The 17,753-nt window shown below is 43.8% G+C and overlaps 2 protein-coding genes and 1 non-coding gene across 3 annotated transcripts; 1 reads left to right on the top strand and 2 right to left on the bottom strand.

The window, feature by feature from the left end:
* Window positions 1-712: 712 nt before the first annotated feature.
* On the bottom strand, window positions 713-784 carry Trnam-cau. Its single transcript has one exon. It is a non-coding gene; the product is annotated as a tRNA-Met (tRNA).
* Window positions 785-988: 204 nt separating this feature from the next.
* On the top strand, window positions 989-13,319 carry Ilf2 (interleukin enhancer binding factor 2). Its single transcript, XM_021158110.2, has 14 exons — window positions 989-1,098; window positions 1,863-1,922; window positions 2,181-2,223; window positions 5,608-5,712; window positions 6,005-6,082; window positions 6,408-6,510; window positions 7,741-7,806; window positions 9,301-9,417; window positions 10,626-10,704; window positions 11,093-11,180; window positions 11,792-11,853; window positions 11,924-12,038; window positions 12,168-12,258; window positions 12,400-13,319. The coding sequence occupies exons 1-14, from the start codon at window positions 1,094-1,096 to the stop codon at window positions 12,558-12,560; spliced, it is 1,173 nt and encodes a 390-aa protein (XP_021013769.1). The 5' UTR covers window positions 989-1,093; the 3' UTR covers window positions 12,561-13,319.
* Window positions 13,311-15,948, bottom strand: Snapin (SNAP associated protein). The gene is made up of 4 exons (XM_021158111.1): window positions 15,740-15,948; window positions 15,456-15,502; window positions 15,064-15,182; window positions 13,311-14,512 (listed from the first exon to the last, which is right to left on the bottom strand). Exons 1-4 carry the CDS (start codon window positions 15,880-15,882, stop codon window positions 14,411-14,413), a joined length of 411 nt encoding a protein of 136 aa, XP_021013770.1. The 5' UTR covers window positions 15,883-15,948; the 3' UTR covers window positions 13,311-14,410.
* Between the last annotated feature and the right edge of the window lie 1,805 nt (window positions 15,949-17,753).

Below are 17,753 nucleotides of genomic sequence, written 5' to 3' on the forward strand. Positions count from 1 at the left end.
TCTTCTTCTTCTTCTTCTTCTTCTTCTTCTTCTTCTTCTTCTTCTTCTTCTTCTTCCTTTTTAAATTCTGTTATATTTATGTTGTGTTTATGGGTGTCACCACACCCACAACCTTCATAGTGAGGTCGGAGAACAAAATGCCGAAATCGCTGCTCTCCTTCCACCACTGTGGGTCTCAGAGGTTGAACTAAGTTGTTGCGATTATACCTGCTGATTCACCTTGCCAACACGATAAAGTATTCCTTATTTTAATGAAGGTGCGGTTAGGTTACTTGAAAGGAATATATGCCTACGAAAGTAAGTAATACACCAGTACTTGTCAGAATCACCTAACAGCGAAGTGGGGAGGAGCTGGGTGGAACTGGGGAAGAGAAATACGTGATCAAGATATATTGTATGAATTTTTTCAATAAAAAGAATCATATAATAGTAATACTATCGAGGGAATAATGGTGGTAAGTGGAACTAAGTTATTTCTCATATTTCCATAAGGTAAAAGTTATGTTTTCAGGTGAGGCGGCACACGCTGGAGATTGCTGAGTTTGATGACAGCTCGGGCTACACTAACGAATATTATGTAAGTCGGGACGACCAAACAAGACGCTATCTCAAAAAAAAAAAAAGTTGGAGAAGAAAAAAGAATTATATTTCTTGTTATGGAAAGGAAAATTTAGTTGGATTATCAAAATAGTTAAAAAAACAAAGCCTCCGATAGCAGAGGATGGTTTCGATCCATCGACCTCTGGGTTATGGGCCCAGCACGCTTCCGCTGCGCCACTCTGCTACCCACTGATCAGGCTACCTTTTTTTCCATAGAAGACCTTACCATTCACCGCCTCAACTTCTGAACGCCCTCCACTGTCAGTGGGGAAAATTGCCTTCATCCCTGTTATGTCTTCTTATTGGCTAGCTCCTTTATAGGGCATTTTTCATTGGTTGCTGCATTAACCAATAAACGCGCGGGACGGAGTGAGGCGGGAGCCTATCGCGCAGGCGTTTGTTGGGACACGCCGGCCAGACGTTTCTCAGCCAGCCTAGTTCTTCCCAGCGAAGAGCGGTTGAGAGGCCTCCATTGTTCAGGATTAAGCGAGCCATGAGGTAAGTGGACAGAGGTGCTTGAAAGTTCCAGCCGAAGTCTCGGGGGGCTGGCTGAAATGGAGTCGGAGGAACAAGGCCTGCATCTGGGCGGCCGGCGGAAAGCCTGACCGGGGGGGGGGGGGAAGTGGAGCAGGAGGAGGCTGGCGGACTCCGGGAATCGGGCCCCGAGGGGGTCGGGGCCCAGCTGGGGAAGTTGTGTTGATACCTGGGTCTCGGGGGCCGGGAGGGGATGGAGGAGAGGTCTTAACGGCCCAGGAAGATCTCCCTCCGTGCACAGTGAGCAGGCTGGAGCGTTGCGCAATTTTCTGGTACCTAGTGTTTGACCAATAGTACATGCCTCGTAACTGTTAATGCTGTGTTAATAAATGATAAGTCACTTGACTGTGCATATTAGGACTGGTGTGCCTCACGATCGTAGGATACTTAGTAGGGGTATGTATATCAGGTTCTGAAACTCGTATTTTCCTGATGTGAGTTTTGATAACATCCTGAATTAGAAGTGGAGTGTGGTGTCGAAAGCTGCACTCACAGCACTTGGGAGGTAAGGCAGGAGATACATGAGATTGCGTCTCAAGAACAAGAAAAAGAAAAAGTCCAGAATTAGGATGTCATTGGGCACCATTTGGAATCCGGGAGAAGTGAGCATGAAATATCTATCCACTTCTGTAGTTGGAGGCGGTCAAGGTAAGTCAAATTGAAATAACATTGGTGGTGTGATGGAGACCTTTTGCAGCGAATTGAGAGTAAAATGTATGTATTTTTAGGGGTGACAGAGGACGTGGTCGTGGTGGGCGCTTTGGTTCCAGAGGAGGGCCTGGTGGAGGGTGAGTGTGGTTGTTTGCATCTTTGCCTTGGTTTGTTTCAGTAGAAAGGGGTTTGGAGTAGATTGTTCTATTTCATTTCATTCATGAAAGTCACGAAAAGCATTTCTTTTCCTGATGTCCTACTAAGTGGATTTGACCTTTTGCTAAGAATGACACAGCTCCGAAACTTTCGAATTCTTAAGACAGAATTGGTTGGTGCATTGAGTACCTCTCTCGTGCTTTCTGCTTGAATAACTTTGGGTTGTTTTCATGTTTCAGGTTCAGGCCTTTTGTGCCCCATATCCCATTTGATTTCTATTTGGTGAGTATTTTGGCTTTGGAGGACTTTCCTGGCGACTGCTCACTTACAGGTGTAGAAATGGAGCCCAGAATCTCCTTGTTAATGGAGTCAGATACTGTTTGGAGTAGGATTCAAGAGTGGATCTGTTCTTTGTTTGAGTGAGGGTCTTCTGTATGATTGGCTGGCCTGGAACTCTATGTATACCGAGTTGACTGCAAATTCACCATCTTCCTGCCTCAACCTCCTGAATGTTGGAATTACAGTCATGCATTCCCACATCTGGTGTAAATTTTTTTTTTTTTTTTTTTAAAGATTTATTTTTATTTATTTTATGCATGTGAGTACACTGTAGCTGTCTTCAGACACTCCAGAAGAGGGCGCCAGATCTTGTTACGGATGGTTGTGAGCCACCATGTGGTTGCTGGGATTTGAACTCTGGACCTTCGGAAGAGCAGTCGGGTGCTCTTACCCACTGAGCCATCTCACCAGCCCGTAAATTTTTATTTACTTAGTATGAGTGCTAGAGATTTGAACCCAGGACCTTGAACATGCTAGATCTATATCCCTAACATCTAATTTTATTTTATTATTGTACTTATTATATATCACTATCTACTTATAGCTGCAGGTATAGCATGGCTCTAGTGGAAGATACACATTTTTTCCAGTTCTTGCATAACAGTGCACATCTGTCTGTAATTCTAATTTCCAAGGATTTTTTTTTTTTTTTTTTGGTTTTTTGAGACAGGGTTTCTCTGTGTAGTCCTGGCTGTCCTGGAACTCACTCTGTAGACCAGGCTGGCCTCGAACTCAGAAATCTACCTGCCTCTGCCTCTCAAGTGCTGGGATTAAAGGTGTGCGCCACCACGCCCGGCTATTTCCAAGGATCTTATGTCCCTGTTGACTTCCACAGGCTCTTGCACACAGGATGCATATACATTCACTGTGGCACTCACACATACACATAAATAAATATTAAAAAAAACAAGCCAGTTCACCAGCAGTCTTTAAAGAGACTGTAATCCTTTTGTAATCCCAGAAATGGAAGCCTGAGCAGTAGGACCATGTTCAGAGTTCAAAGTCAGCCTGGGTTACTATAGTGAACTGTCTCAACAAAAACAAAACATAGAAAACAGAGTAAGCAAGGTAGGGAAAATAATTCCTTTACAGTTTGATTGTAATATTTGTCTAAAAAATACCTTTTAAAAAAATAATTTTTAGGACTTATTTATTTTGAGACAGTGTCTGTATCTATAACCGTGGCTGGTCTGGAACCCGGAGATCTGCCTGTCTCTGCCTCCACAGTTCTGAAAGTGTGTACTATATTACATGGTGGATGGATGGTAATCAGTTCCTTTCTTTCTTCATTTATATTTGGATTTTTAGACAGGGTTTTTCTGTGTAGCCCTGGCTGTCCTGGAACTCAGAATCCCGCTTGTGTCTGCCTCCTGAGTGTGTGCCATCACTGCCACCTGGTTTGCTTTTTTAAAAAATTTCATGTGTATGTATAAAGTACTTGCCTATATATATGTTTACCATATGTGTGCTTGGTGCCTTTGGAGGCTAGAAGAGGTTTGTTAAGGTTGTGAGCTGCCTTAGGTGTGCTAGGGATATCTGGTTCCTCTGCAAGAGTAGCAAACACTCTTATCTGCTGAGTTATCTCTCTAGCCTCTGGGTAATGTGTGTGTGTGTGTGTGTGTGTGTGTGTGTATAGATAGGGTTTCATTGTATAGCCTTGGGTGGCCTGGAATGTACAGAGATCTGCCTGCCTTTGCCTCCTGAGAGCTGGGATTAAAGATGAGGGTCATCACTGCCCGGCCTTTATTTCTTTTGATGTAAAGGTAATGAGTACTCAGGCTGCTGTTGTAGCTCAGTTGGTAGAGTGCTTGACTGGCATGCACAGAGCCCAGAGCATTTCATATATTAGTATGAGGGTACACACCAATAATCTGAGTACAAAGGAGGAAGACACAGGAAGATATGATTATAGTCATCCTCAGCTACATAGCAAGTTCAGGTCAGCCTGTGATTTTATATAAGACCCGTCTCAAAAGAAATAACAGAGAAACAAGGTTTGTATTTGGACTTGAACATCTGAAGGAGTTGAAAACAAGTGTTGTAAGGGGTACTGGCTTTGAAATGGTCCCTGGGGAAAATAAAATGTAGAATTTTCTAGTTTTTTGCTTTTTAAGACATATTTATTTTAGCCGGGTGTGGTGGTGCACGCCTTTAATCCCGGCGCTTGGGAGGCAGAGACAGGTGGATTTCTGAATTCGAGGCCAGCCTGGTCTACAAAGTGAGTTCCAGGACAGTCAGGGCTACACAGAGAAACCCTGTCTCGAAAAACCAAAAAAAAAAAAAAAAAATATGAGTACATCATTGCTCTCTTCAGACACACCAGAAGAGGGCATCGGATCCCATTACAGATGGTTGTGAGCCACCATGTGGTTGCTGGGAATTGAACTCAGGTCCTCTGGAAGAGCAGTCAGTGCTCTTAACTGCTGAGCCATCTCTCCGGCCCGTTTTTTTGTTTTTTTAATTCTAAAGATTTATGTGTATGTGTCTGTATGTATGTGCACCACACATATGCCTAGTACCAGAGGAAGCTGAAGGCTGCTTGTGGACGTTGTACATCGTGGTGCGGAGCCTAGTGCGCACCACGATGTACAACGTCCACAAGCAGTCCCAGAATTGATGACTCAGGGCCTTTGTTGCCAATCCTGTTTATATATATATTTTTTTGGGGAGGGGGGGCTTTTCGAGACAGGGTTTCTCTGTATAGCTCTGGCTGTCCTGGAACTCACTTTGTAGACCAGGCTGGCCTCGAACTCAGAAATCCGCCTGCCTCTGCCTCCCGAGTGCTGGGATTAAAGGCGTGCGCCACCACGAGCCCGGCTGTTTATATATTTTTGAGACCAGATCTCATGAAGCTGGTTTTGAACTGCTAGTTCTCCTGTCTCTTTCTTCAAAGGGCTGGGATTACAAGGATATAACAATTTTCTTTTCCTGTTGTAGTATCAAAAAAAACAAAATCTTATGTATTTTCTTTCTCAATTTTTTTTTTCCCCTCCCAAGGCAGGGTTTCTGTACTTAGTTCTGGCTAAGTACAGAACTTAACTCCATATACCAGGCTAGGCTAGCCTCAAAAAACTCACAGAGATCCATTTTTTTTTTTAAGATTTATTCTTGTAGCTTATGTATATCAGTGCCCTGCACATACATCTACACACCAGAAGAAGGAATCGGATCCCATTACAGATGGTTGTGAGCCACCATGTGGTTACTCAGAATTGAACTCAGGAGCTCTGGAAGAGGAAGCAATGCTCTTAAACCACTGAGTCAGCTCTTTAGTCCCTCTTCTATGGATTATTTTTGATAAATAATGTGACTTGTTTTCTGGTCTAGTGTGAAATGGCTTTTCCCCGGGTCAAGCCAGCACCTGATGAAACCTCCTTCAGTGAAGCCTTGCTGAAGAGGAATCAGGACCTTGCCCCCAATTCTGCTGAGCAGGTATGTGCTTTCCTTGGGCTGTGTTAAAAGCCTGGAGTTAAACTCTATCCTATTACTCTATCTAGTTAAGGAGAGTGCTGTCTCGCCTGCGATTACAAGCCAGTGGTAGTCACTTGAGGCCTTTAGGTTTGATTCCCATCAATAATGCTGTCAGAGCCCAAACTCCTCTGGGTGTGTAATTATTCATCTTCCTTCTTATTGTATGTGGGGAGTCTGGTGATGATGATGATATTAAATACATATTGTGTGTAATTTTTGGCTTTAGGGTATTTTTGCTTTGTGATGTTTTCAGGCTTCCATCCTCTCTTTGGTGACAAAAATCAACAATGTGATTGACAACTTGATTGTGGCCCCAGGAACATTTGAAGTGGTGAGTTTTTGATGACTTAATCCTAAGAAGGGGCATCCCTGGTGGTATGGAAATTTACTTGGCTCTTGCCTGTTAATCTTTCAGTTGTCTGTTATCCAAATCAAAGCCTAAAATGGAAAAGTACAGAGAATTCTGGAATTCCTGATCTTGAGGACAAGATTATATCACTGGTCAGCTAGCCATGCCCAGGGCTCTCCGTGGTTATCTGGGGATGTGATTTTATCATTACTGCTTCCAAATCTGAGTATTAAGAAGCAGCTGAAATGGTTCTATGAGGACTCAACACCTTTATTTTCTTAAACTTACTTGAAATTCTTTTCAACAGCAAATTGAAGAAGTCCGGCAGGTAGGATCATATAAAAAGGGAACAATGACTACAGGACACAATGTGGCTGACCTGGTGGTAATACTAAAGATCCTGCCAACATGTAAGTGTATCTCTTATCTTTCTGCATTGGAGATGGTGCACAGGGCCTTGGGCATGCTAGCTTGTCATGGTATGCCTGAAAGCACAGGGTTCCTCAAGGGTTGAGTTTGTTACTGAATATGTAGTGGCCATAGCAGTCAGGTCAGTGTAGGTCAGAGGTTAGCAGGAGTCTCAGCCCACTCTTTTTCTTTTCCTTCTTTCAAAGATTTTAATGGATTTATTTCTATTAGTGTTAAGGGTATATGTATATATGTATGTATGTATGTATATGTATATGTATGCACACCATGTACATGCCTTGGGCTTATGGAGGTTAGAAGAGGGCTTTGGATTTCCTGGAACTGGAGTTACAGATGATTATGAACCATTAAATGGATGTTGGGAACTGAACCCAGGTCCTCTACAAGAGGAACAAGCACTCTTAACCTGAGGCATTTCTCCAGCCACCCCAGCCCACTTTCCTAAGCATTGAGATTAGATTTAAGGCTAGTAATAATTGAAGCCCAGATTCATTTGTTTATTTCATCATTATTTGTGTGTGAATGTATGGAAGGAAAAGAGCAAATATATTATTTACTTATTGTTTGTTTTGAAACAAGGTCTCACTATGTAGCCCTAGTTGTCTTCCAGCTTGCAGAGATCTGCTTGTCTCTATGTTCTGAGTGTTATTAAAGGTGTATACCATCATACCAGTCTGTTTGTTTGTTGTTGTCGGCGGTGGTGTACACGGGTAAGGTAGTAGTGATGCACACCTTTAGTCCCAGCACGGGGGGAGGCAGCGGCAGCCAGATATCTGAGCTCGAGGTTACCGTTACACAGGGAAACCCTGTCTCAAAAGACAAAAACAAAAGAAAACCAAAAAAAGATACTCGTGTATACTCGAGAATTCTTGTTCCCTGAGTCATTCAAATTCTTTTATTGCACTGGTAAGAGTGTTCATTCTAGTTGAGTAAGCTTCAGTCTGTGGGGTAGAAATAGAGATGCTTAGTTGTTTACTAATAGAGGAAATTGGGCTCAGCAGTTAAGAATACTAACTGCTCTTCCAGAAGCCCTGAGTTCAATTCCCAGGCTCACAGCCATCTGTAATGGGATCCAGTGCCTTCTTCTGGTGTGTCTGAAGACAGCAATGGTGTATTCACATACATGAAATAAATAAATCTTTTAAAAAAAATAGAGGAAATCTACATGAAATACATTACTGTTACATTTATGTCCTTTTTCTCCAATCTAGTGGAAGCTGTTGCTGCCCTGGGGAACAAAGTCGTGGAAAGCCTAAGGGCACAGGATCCCTCAGAAGGTTTGAATTTGAGTTTGTTGCTAAATATGTATGTAGTGGTGGCCACAGCAGCTGGTCTTACAAATAGTAGGCAGTGTGGGTTAGGGGTTAGCAGGAGTCTCTCCGGTATTCAGTTTTTATTTTATTATGAAAGGTGGGTTATGAGATAAACTTACACTAATGTTCGGGTTGGCCTCAAATTACATTCTTCCTGTCTGAGCCTCCCAAGTGCTAGGATCATAGATACGGATGCACCACTGAACTCTTGACTGCTGTTTTTAATTCAGAAATAACCCTCAGCTTAGAGGTGTATTGCTTGTGTGTGTGTGTGTGTATGTGTGTGTGTGTGTGCTGCTGAGGTTGAACACCACACCTCTCATATGCTGGGCAGTCAGTTTGCCACTGAGCTTCATATTCAGGCCCCTTGTTGCTTGAGGTCTCATGTCCTGTCCTGTCCTGCTCGCTCCCCTACCTCTTTTATGTAGTTAGGTTGGTCTAGTGCTAGTGATGGTCTCCTTGCTGCCTCCTTCCACTTACTGGTATCCAAGCTCTTACTGATGCTTTGTGATACATGCTTATTACATACTTGGAAGCATAGGCAGGAAGATCTGAAGTCTGAGGCCAGCCTTCAATACATATATATATGCACTTTTAAAAGTGAGTGCCAGGACAGCCAGGGCTACACAGAGAAACCCTGTCTCGAATATATATATATATATATATATATATATATATATATATATATATATATATATATACACATACACATCTTGTCTCAAAACCTAAATAACCCACTGCCAGAAAACTGACCTGTTTAATCAGATGTGGCACACCTATAACCCCAGCATTGGAAAACTTGGGCAGGGGGATTGGTAATTTAAGGCCAGCCTGAACTGTATACATAGAAAGACCTTATGTCACAAAACAAAATGAAGGCAGGGTTGATACAGCTTAGTTGGTAGAGTGGATCAGTAGTCAGCATTACATACCCAGCTTTGCTGGCACATGCTTCTTTCTACTCAAGACGGGTGAGGTCGAGGGAGGAGGAATTCAAAGTCATCCTTGGCTTCATAATGTGTTGGGAGGCAGCCCGAGCTACATGAGATCTTGTCTCAAAAGCTAGATGGCTCAGAGGGTTAAAAGTGCTTGCCAGCCAGGCGGTGGTGGCACACGCCTTTAATCCCAGCACTCCGGGAGGCAGAGGCAGGCGGATTTCTGAGTTCGAGGCCAGCCTGGTCTACAGAGTGAGTGCCAGGACAGCCAGGGCTACACAGAGAAACCCTGTCTCGAAAAAACCAAAAAAGAAAAAAAGTGCTTGCCACCAAGCTTGATGACTTGAATTCATTCCATCAGACCTGCATGGTAGAAGGAGAGAACTGATTCCTAAAGGCTGTCCATTGGTCTCTATAGGAGTGTGAGTGTTCCCAGTCTCATGTGCTCTAAATAAAACATAATTTTTTAAAAATTCAAAAGAGAACAATTATGTTTTACATCTTGATTATTTTGTTCTTTTAGTTTTGACCATGCTGACTAATGAAACTGGCTTTGAAATTAGCTCTTCTGATGCTACGGTGAAAATTCTCATTACAACAGTGCCCCCCAATCTCCGGAAACTGGATCCAGAACTCCATTGTAAGTCTCCCCCTCTCCCCATTGCTGAGAAGTATGGGGGTGGGGGCTAGGAGGTATAGACAGCCAAGCTTTGGCACTTTGTGGAAATGTCAGTATCTTGTCACTGTAAAGGAGTTTTACCTTCCTGTCATTTCTAGTCAGTTTTACCAGCTTCCTAGTGACTTGGCTGTTGTGGGAGTTTTTGCTATACCACTTTGGCCCTGGCAGATGGCACTCTCGCACCCGTCCAGGAGCTCTCGTTTGGATCTGAAAATGAAAGACACATTAGCTTATTTTTAAAATGCCTTGGCTACCTCAAAGGCTGGGCACTCCTAAACCTCCCCTGCTACCTATGCCCAGCCAGGAAAGTGGCCAGTGGTCACTCACCCGCAATCTCACAATGCTGGTTGGTATTCTCCTCCATTCCTCTCTGCATCCTACTGGAGCAACCCTAATTGTCCCACCCTGTACCCAGCCATAGGCCTTTGGCATTTTTATTGATCAACCAGAAACCAATTGGGGACAAGGACCTTCAGCATCTGGACCTGCAGATTCCTGATTGAATCAAAGCATAGATAGAACCCATCTCCAACATTTTCAAAGTCTTAAAAAGGATTACAGGAGAAAAACAATGGAAGAAAAAGATAAAATAAAAAAAGCTTGCTGGATAGTGGTGGCGCACGCCTTTGATCCCAGCACTCGGGAGGCAGAGACAGGTGGATTTCTGAGTTCGAGGCCAGCCTGGTCTACAGAGTGAGTTCCAGGACAGCCAGGGCTACACAGAGAAACCCCATCTGGAAAAACCAAAAAAAAAAAAAAAAAAAAAAAAGTTAAGAGCACTGACTGCTCTTCCAGAGGTCCTGAGTTCAAATCCCAGCAACCACATGGTGGCTCACAACCATCTGTAATGGGATCTGATGCCCTCTTCTGGGGTGTCTGAAGACAGCTACAGTGTACTTACATGTACTAAACCTTTGGGCCAGAGCGAGTGGGGCCAGAGTGAGAAGGAAAAAAAAGTAAAAGCTTGTATAAATATTTGTGAAGGGAAATAGATTACTGGAAAAGATAAGTGTGTTGCATGTTTTCAGATTTGGCTGGGAGGAACAACAGTGTTTGGACAAATGGCTTGCTGCTTTAGCCTTGCCACAGTTGTGCATGGGTGTTGATTGGGATTGAATATACTGCACACGTAATAGGAAAGTTTTTTAGCCTGTTGTACTTGTCTTCAGTGGACATCAAAGTGTTGCAGAGCGCCTTAGCAGCCATCCGGCATGCCCGCTGGTTTGAAGAGAATGCTTCTCAGTCCACGTGAGTCTCACTGGTCATTTGTATAAAATCATCTTTTCTGAGGAGTGTAGTGGCTTTGACCTGTAATCCAACAACCGTGAATAACAAATAGTACAGGCCCCCTACTCTCTCTGATTCAGATGTGATGTGATGTTTTTACCTAAAATATATATGTGCATATAGAATTTTGTTGTGTGTGCGTGCAGTGTAGTCTGAGTTCTCTTCTGAGAGTCTTAGGGATTGAACTCAGGTTTGTCAGACTTAGGGTACAAATGCCTTTCTTTGCTGGGCCAGCTGGTAGGCACTGTATATATAATTCTCTAAATAATACAGTCAGCTTTGACTCCTAACTTGTGCAGAAATGTTAATATGATTTTATTATCTCTTAATTCCTGGGTCTCTTATTCAGAGTTAAAGTTCTCATAAGATTGCTAAAGGACTTACGGATTCGTTTTCCTGGCTTTGAGCCTCTCACACCCTGGATCCTTGACCTACTTGTAAGTAAAAAGGGGATGCTGAGGGTGTAGCCTGTGTACAGTGCTTCACTAGTATGTGAGAGTCCTTAGTTCACTGGCCAGTACTATACAAAGGAACAGGGGTGCACTGGTGTCATCTTTGTGTAAATTTATTTATTTTTTCTGTTCTCTCTCTCTTTCTTTCCATCTTTTTTGAAGTAGGGTTCCTTTGTACAGTCCTGGCTGTTGTGGAACTCGCTTTGTAGACCAGGCTGGCCTCAGACTCAGGTCTGCCTTTGCCTCCATAGTACTGGGATTAAAGGCGTGCACAAACACAGGAAGCTTCATTACTCTTAAACCTATCAACATCAGAAATTCAGTGAAGCTTAAAAAAATTTTGGTCAGTCTTAAAGAGAGTATTCTGAGTTAGAGGACAGTCGGGGTTATGTGGGGAGACAGGAAAGTGTAGTGAGTGAGTGAACAGTCTGGGAGACCGGAAGTCCACTGTTTGACTGAGGTGTTAATACTCAGGGCAGTCGTAGTTACTGCTGTCAGCTTGTTATTGCTAGTATTCCTCATGACTTGAAGTTTTAGTTTGTTTGAATATGGAATTACCAGATGGTAGCACACCTACCAGACTTCCTCTCTTCCAGGGGCACTATGCTGTAATGAACAACCCCACCAGACAGCCTTTGGCCCTGAATGTGGCTTACAGGTATAACACACTTCTCAGGGTTTTGGTTCTAAGCTGTTTTGTATGCTTTCTAAGTGTCTTTGTGTTTCAGGCGCTGCTTGCAGATTCTGGCTGCAGGACTGTTCTTGCCAGGGTCAGTGGGCATCACTGACCCCTGTGAGAGTGGCAACTTCAGGGTACACACAGTTATGACCCTAGAACAACAGGTATTAAGACAGCCATGAAATGAGTGGGGTTCTGGCCAGAAGGCCAAGGACGAGGGGACCTGTTTCACACGGATGTTAGTCATGTATAGTCTATTTATTTTGGCTCATTTCCCCCTCCTTGTTCTTCAGGATATGGTCTGCTACACAGCTCAGACTCTGGTTCGAATTCTCTCCCATGGAGGCTTTAGGAAGATCCTTGGCCAGGAGGGGGATGCCAGCTGTAAGTTATCTCTGTGGTGTGGTCCAGGGGTTCTGAACTATAGAGAAGCTGTATCTAAAGGTGGTCTAATATTAATGAATATAGCTTATCTTGTTTACTGGGATATTTGTATGAAGTGGGTTTTATCCCTGTTTCTTCTAGATCTTGCTTCTGAAATATCTACCTGGGATGGAGTGATTGTGACACCTTCAGAAAAGGCTTATGAGAAGCCACCTGAGAAGAAGGAGGGGGAGGAAGAGGAGGAGAACACAGAAGAACCACCTCAAGGAGAAGAAGAAGAAAGCATGGAGACTCAGGAGTGACCTTCCCTTTACTGTTCCCCCCCAAGGGAAGAGAGGCTAAGCCAGCCACCATGGGGCTTTAGATAGCGGCATTTCTGTGGCATAGGGAGACAGCAGGAAGGGAAACAAACTGTAAAGAAAAAAACGCTACTGTTTTGATAGTGGCCAAGCAGCTAGAAGTCTCCCATTTGTGACTGCGTATGCCCTCTGTCTGTCTGTAAGGAAGCAGAATGCCACACATTCCCAATATTTAAACCTAACCACTCCCAACCAAGTACTTTTTGTTGAAATGTTGTAAACTGTCATTGATGAGTATTTGGGAATTTTTTTTTTCTAAGAAAAATGATGAAAGTACTTCCTCCTAGGGCTTTTGGTTTTATTTTTCTTCAATATGGAGCAACTACTTTTGGCTTCTATACACCTCGTTAGAATTCAAGTTGAATCTTTTATTATAAACATTGAGATTGCTGTTTTAAATTATGTAAATTAAAAGTAATAGATCCCTAGGATACCATTGTGATGGTTAATTTCTTCAGCTTGGCCTAAAATACCTGAATTTTCTGCAAAGGATTAACCCTAAATGTGGGGTGAAAGCATCTTATGAGCTCAGTGCATGGACAGAATAAAGGGATAAATGGCAGAGTCCAGCATTCCCTTCTCTTGGAAGGTTGATCACCTCACATTCTCATGTCTCAAAATAGGCCCCAAAATATGGGTCAATGTGACCATGTCCTGAACCCTTTGAAACCATAATAAAATAAAATTTTTTTGTTAAAATAACCAGTACAAGCATTTATTTAATAATGTTGAGCAATACTTAATATTAACATAGTCAAGCTAGGGTGGCCAAGAGGATAAATTATTTACCTTGACTTTACCTAAGTCCTCAGTTGTAAACAAAGTGAAGTTACAGGTAAAGGAAACTGCCCAGGCCCAAGTAATAGGAATAACAGTATGGTTAACACTGGCTGGCTAAGCCTGGAAAGGATGGCGCTTAAATATGTAACTTTAAAATTTCATTTTATGAGGATGGTTGTTTTGCCTGCATATATATCTGCATCATGTGTGTGTGTGTGCTGGGCCCCAAAAGGCCAGACAAGGGCATTGGATTCCCCTGGAGCTGGAGTTAGAGACTGCTGTGAGTCACCATGTGGGTGCTAAGCACTGGACGCCATCTGGAAGAATCACCAGTGTTCCATCCCTCTAGCCCTTAAAATATGTAGTCTAAACAAAAAATCACAAAAGCTTAGGACTCTTAGCTGTCAAGGCTCTGCTTTGACCTTGGATCCTCATGCTACTTGGCATGCTCTCCTTGGGTAGCAATGAAGGGAACAGCTGTGTTACTTGTTAATAGGGGTTAACCCTAACATTAAACGTGTGTAAGATGATCCTGGGAGGGTTATACCTTCTGAGAGGAACTGAGGTGAAGCAGAGGGAGAAATAGGAGTACACTTTCTCACTAAATCTCTGGTGTTTTCTCAATTTTCTACCACACGATGCCTAATTTACTTAATATTCTCTGGGGGAAATATATAGAGGCTTGAGCCCGGCACCCTGACACATGCCCATTATAATCCCAGCATTCAGGAGGCTAAGGCAAGAGGATGTGTTTGAGGCCAGCGGGGACTACATATTGAGATCTTGTCTCAAGATTAACAAAACCCAAAAGGTAGAGGCTCACTCTTGGATGGACAAGCTGTAATGGAGGCTCTTTAGGAAATAGTCCTGCTGTATGTATGTTTCTTGAGGCTGCTACATGAATGAGTACATAGTGCAAAAAAATCAAAGGTCTACAGAGACTTTCCTGGAATCTTCTCATGTCTACCAGACAAGCCGTTGGAGAATTGTATACTCAGGTCACGGGCCCGTGCTTATTTGCTTGGAGAACCAGGAGGGTAAACTCCTGAATCCAGCATAGCTCTCCTGCGAGCTGTTTCCTTGGCCACGCTGTGGTTTAACCGCCTTAGTCGTTCCTGTAAGACAGGAAGATGGGAAATCTAATGACTGCTGTAAAAGGTTTTAACTGAGTCCCCCTGTCCCCAGACTGTTTTTTCTCTGTGTAGCCCTAGAACTTGCTCTGTAGACCAGGATGGCCTCAAACTCAGAAATTTGCCTGCTTATATGTCCAGCTGGATTTGCCTCTTTTCAAGCCAGCCCTTTAAGTTAAGACAGACTTGTAAATGACAGCCACTAGAAATTAAGAATTGGGTTATGAGCACTTGTCTAGTTTGAGGCCCAGTAATGGGGTGAGGGGGAGTATGGGCCTTTATTATCAGTTTAGTTAACACCACTCTTTTCCGCCATAGTTGTTTTCACAGTGTTAAAAACATAAAGCAGGATAAAGAACAAGAATTTCTTTTTTGAAAGAGGGTCATGCTATGTAGCCCTAGGTGATTTGATAGTCCAGGCTCTGCTCAAAGTTCAAGCCATCCTTCTTGCCTTAGCCTACCAAATGCTGAAATTACAGCATGCACCACCATGCACTGCTGGGATTATTATTATTATTACTATTTTATTATTTTACCTGTGCATTCTGTAAAATATTGTTGACCAAGACAACTCGTCGCCTAGCATTAAGCAGCTTCTTAACATAGGGGTCCAGATCCAGGGCCACCTTCTGATCCTCATTGATCCGGCACAGTTCTGGGAAGAGGAAATGGACAACCAACATCTAATGGCTCATTTTTTGTTCTTAGGGAATGGAAGAGAGGAATGGGATGAAAAATACTCTTGCAGTCTTGTGTGGGCCAGACACCTTCCCTTCTTCCATTCTGTCCTAAAATATCCCCAGAAATTGGAGTCCTTGGGTAATTCTGATATTGAGAAGCAAGTGACAGAAACTTAGCCTAAAACCTGGGAAAACAAAGTTCCTGAAAGTGAGATCGGGGATTCTAGGTATCCTGGCTGCTCACTCACCTGTAGCTAGGTTGTCAATTTGTTCCCGGAGCTCTACTTGGCTTTCTCTGCAAAGTGGTACAAAAGTCTACAACAGTCAGTGACTGGAACGCGGGAAACGAATTCTACTTATTCCCCAAATACTGAGACAAGCCAACCTCAACTTCAAGGCCTCGCCCAGGCCCTTCCGCCTATTTACCCAGTCTCAACATCAGTGTCTCAAGAATGTATCAAGTATCTCTTTGGGGCCCCGCCCCTACAAAGCCAGTTCCCTAGGCCCCGCCCCCAGCAACCCGGTCCTGCACCTGACCGCGTGCACGTGAGAGTCGAGCTGCTGCACTGCGGGTCGCAGGAACTCCAGGAGCCCCTCGGCAAAGAGGTCGCGGCCTGTGGGCCCCGCCACTGGGGTCCCGGCCCCTGACACAGCAGCGGAACCAGCCGCGGCCATCACGAAGTGCCCTGACGCCCTCAGTCTGCCGCTGCCGCGAGGGTCGCCGGGAACTCCAGACCGCCGCTGTGCACCGCGAGAGGGCGCTTAGATACAGCCCAGACGGCAGTGGGATAGCTGGGAAATGGAGTCCTCAGTGAGCCCCGGCAAGCGGGCCGGGACCAGAGCCTCTTCTTCCATGGGCCTGTAGGGGGCGGGATCTAGACTTCTGGAGATAGATTTCCCTGTAACTATGTAAACCAGGCTGATCTATCTTTTCTTTTCTTTTCTTTTCTTTTCTTTTCTTTTCTTTTCTTTTCTTTTCTTTTCTTTTCTTTCTTCTCCTCCTCCCCTTTCTCTTCTTTTCTTCCTCCTCCTTCTCCTCCTCCTCTTCCTCTTCTTTTCTTCCTCCTCCTCCTCCTCTTCCTCTTCTTTTCCTCCTCCTCCTCCTCCTCCTCCTCCTCCTCCTCTTCTCCTTCTCCTCCTCCTCCTCCTTCTCCTTCTTCTTCTTCCTTCTTTCCTTTTTAAAAAAGATTTATCATATGTAAGTACACTGTAGCTACTATCTTCAGACTCGCCAGAAGAGGGCATCAGATCTCATTACAAATGGTTGTGAGCCACCATGTGGTTGCTGGGATTTGAAGGTTGCTGTTTTGAACTCAGGAGCAGTTAGTGCTCCTAACCGCTGAGCCATCTCTCCAGTCCCCAGGCTGTCTTTGAATTCACTGAAATCTGCTTGTGTCTGCTTCCTAAAAGTGTGCTCTACCACTACCGGCTTGTGTTTTTTTTTTTTTTTTTCCATAGGTGAAAATAAGTGCTATTGTCCATAGCCTTCTCCATAGGAATTGATGAGAAAGCCATGTAATACTCATGTTAAGGGTTCTTTCTTTTCTCTCTCCCACCCCCTCTTTTTTTGCCCTCTCCCCATCTATCTCCCTCTCCCTCTTTCTTGCAGACAGGATTTCTTTGTGTGGCCCTGGCTGTCCTGGAACTCACTCTGGCTGGCCTTGAACTCCAGTGCTGGGATTAAAGGTGTATGCCACCACTGCCCTCAAGTTTTATTTCTAAAGATTTGCTATTTTTGTTAGAGAAAGTCTTGCCGTGTTACCAAGGCTAGCCTATTTTAAGTCTTTCAAGTGCTGGAATTACAGGTCTGTGCCACCATGACAGGATTTAAAGTTAAGGTTTTTTTGTTTTGCTGAAATTTTTGAGGGGGGCTTGAAACCAGGGCCTTGTGATTGCTAGACAAATGTTCTGCTGAGCTATAGTCCTACTGTACCTTCCCTCTACCCCCACCTCACTTTTTGAGATAAGGTTTCAGTAAATTGCCAGACTGGACTTGAATTTGCTTTGTAGTACACACAGGCCTTGACTATGTATGTGATCCTCCTGCCTCAGGTTCAGGCTTATACCAGCTTTAGCTTCTAAAGTTGTTTTTGATTTGTTTTTCAGTTTTATTTTGTGTGTGGTCATGTGTGTGTGGAAACCTTTGCCATGGCATATGGGTGGAGGTCAGAGGACAATTTGTGAGAGGTCAATTCTCTACTTCCATCATGTGGGTCCCCAGCATTGAACCTTCAGGTTTGGCTGTAGGCCCCTTAACTTTCAGAGCCATTTTGCTGGCTCTACCTTTTTGTTTTGTTTTGTTTTGGTGTGTATATGCAGGTGTGAGGAAGGGTATGCACATATTAGGTTCCTAGGGAGATCAGAGGAGTTGGTTACAGGCAGTTGTAAGCTGCTGACAAGGGTACATGGAACCAAACCAGATCTCTGAAAAAGCATCATGTGCTAAGCCTTTGATTGCTTCAGCCCTCTGACAGATTGTTCTAAAAATCACTACTTTAAACTAGGTGCAGGTGTGTGTGTGTGTGTGTGTGTGTGTGTGTGTGTGT

Source organism: Mus caroli, chromosome 3 (assembly GCF_900094665.2).
Source record: "Mus caroli chromosome 3, CAROLI_EIJ_v1.1, whole genome shotgun sequence".
In the NCBI taxonomy this organism is placed as follows: Eukaryota; Metazoa; Chordata; class Mammalia; order Rodentia; family Muridae; genus Mus; species Mus caroli.

Coding starts and splice junctions, on each gene's coding strand:
- Snapin (XM_021158111.1), bottom strand. CDS start 15,882: ATGGCCGCGGCTGGTTCCGCTGCTGTGTCAGGGGCCGGGACCCCAGTG. Junction 15,503..15,739: donor TCTCACGTGCACGCGGTCAG/GTGCAGGACCGG, acceptor ACCACTTTGCAG/AGAAAGCCAAGTAGAGCTCC. Junction 14,513..15,063: donor ATATTTTACAGAATGCACAG/GTAAAATAATAA, acceptor CCTGTCTTACAG/GAACGACTAAGGCGGTTAAA.
- Ilf2 (XM_021158110.2), top strand. Junction 6,083..6,407: donor CCCCAGGAACATTTGAAGTG/GTGAGTTTTTGA, acceptor TCTTTTCAACAG/CAAATTGAAGAAGTCCGGCA. Junction 10,705..11,092: donor GAGAATGCTTCTCAGTCCAC/GTGAGTCTCACT, acceptor TCTCTTATTCAG/AGTTAAAGTTCTCATAAGAT.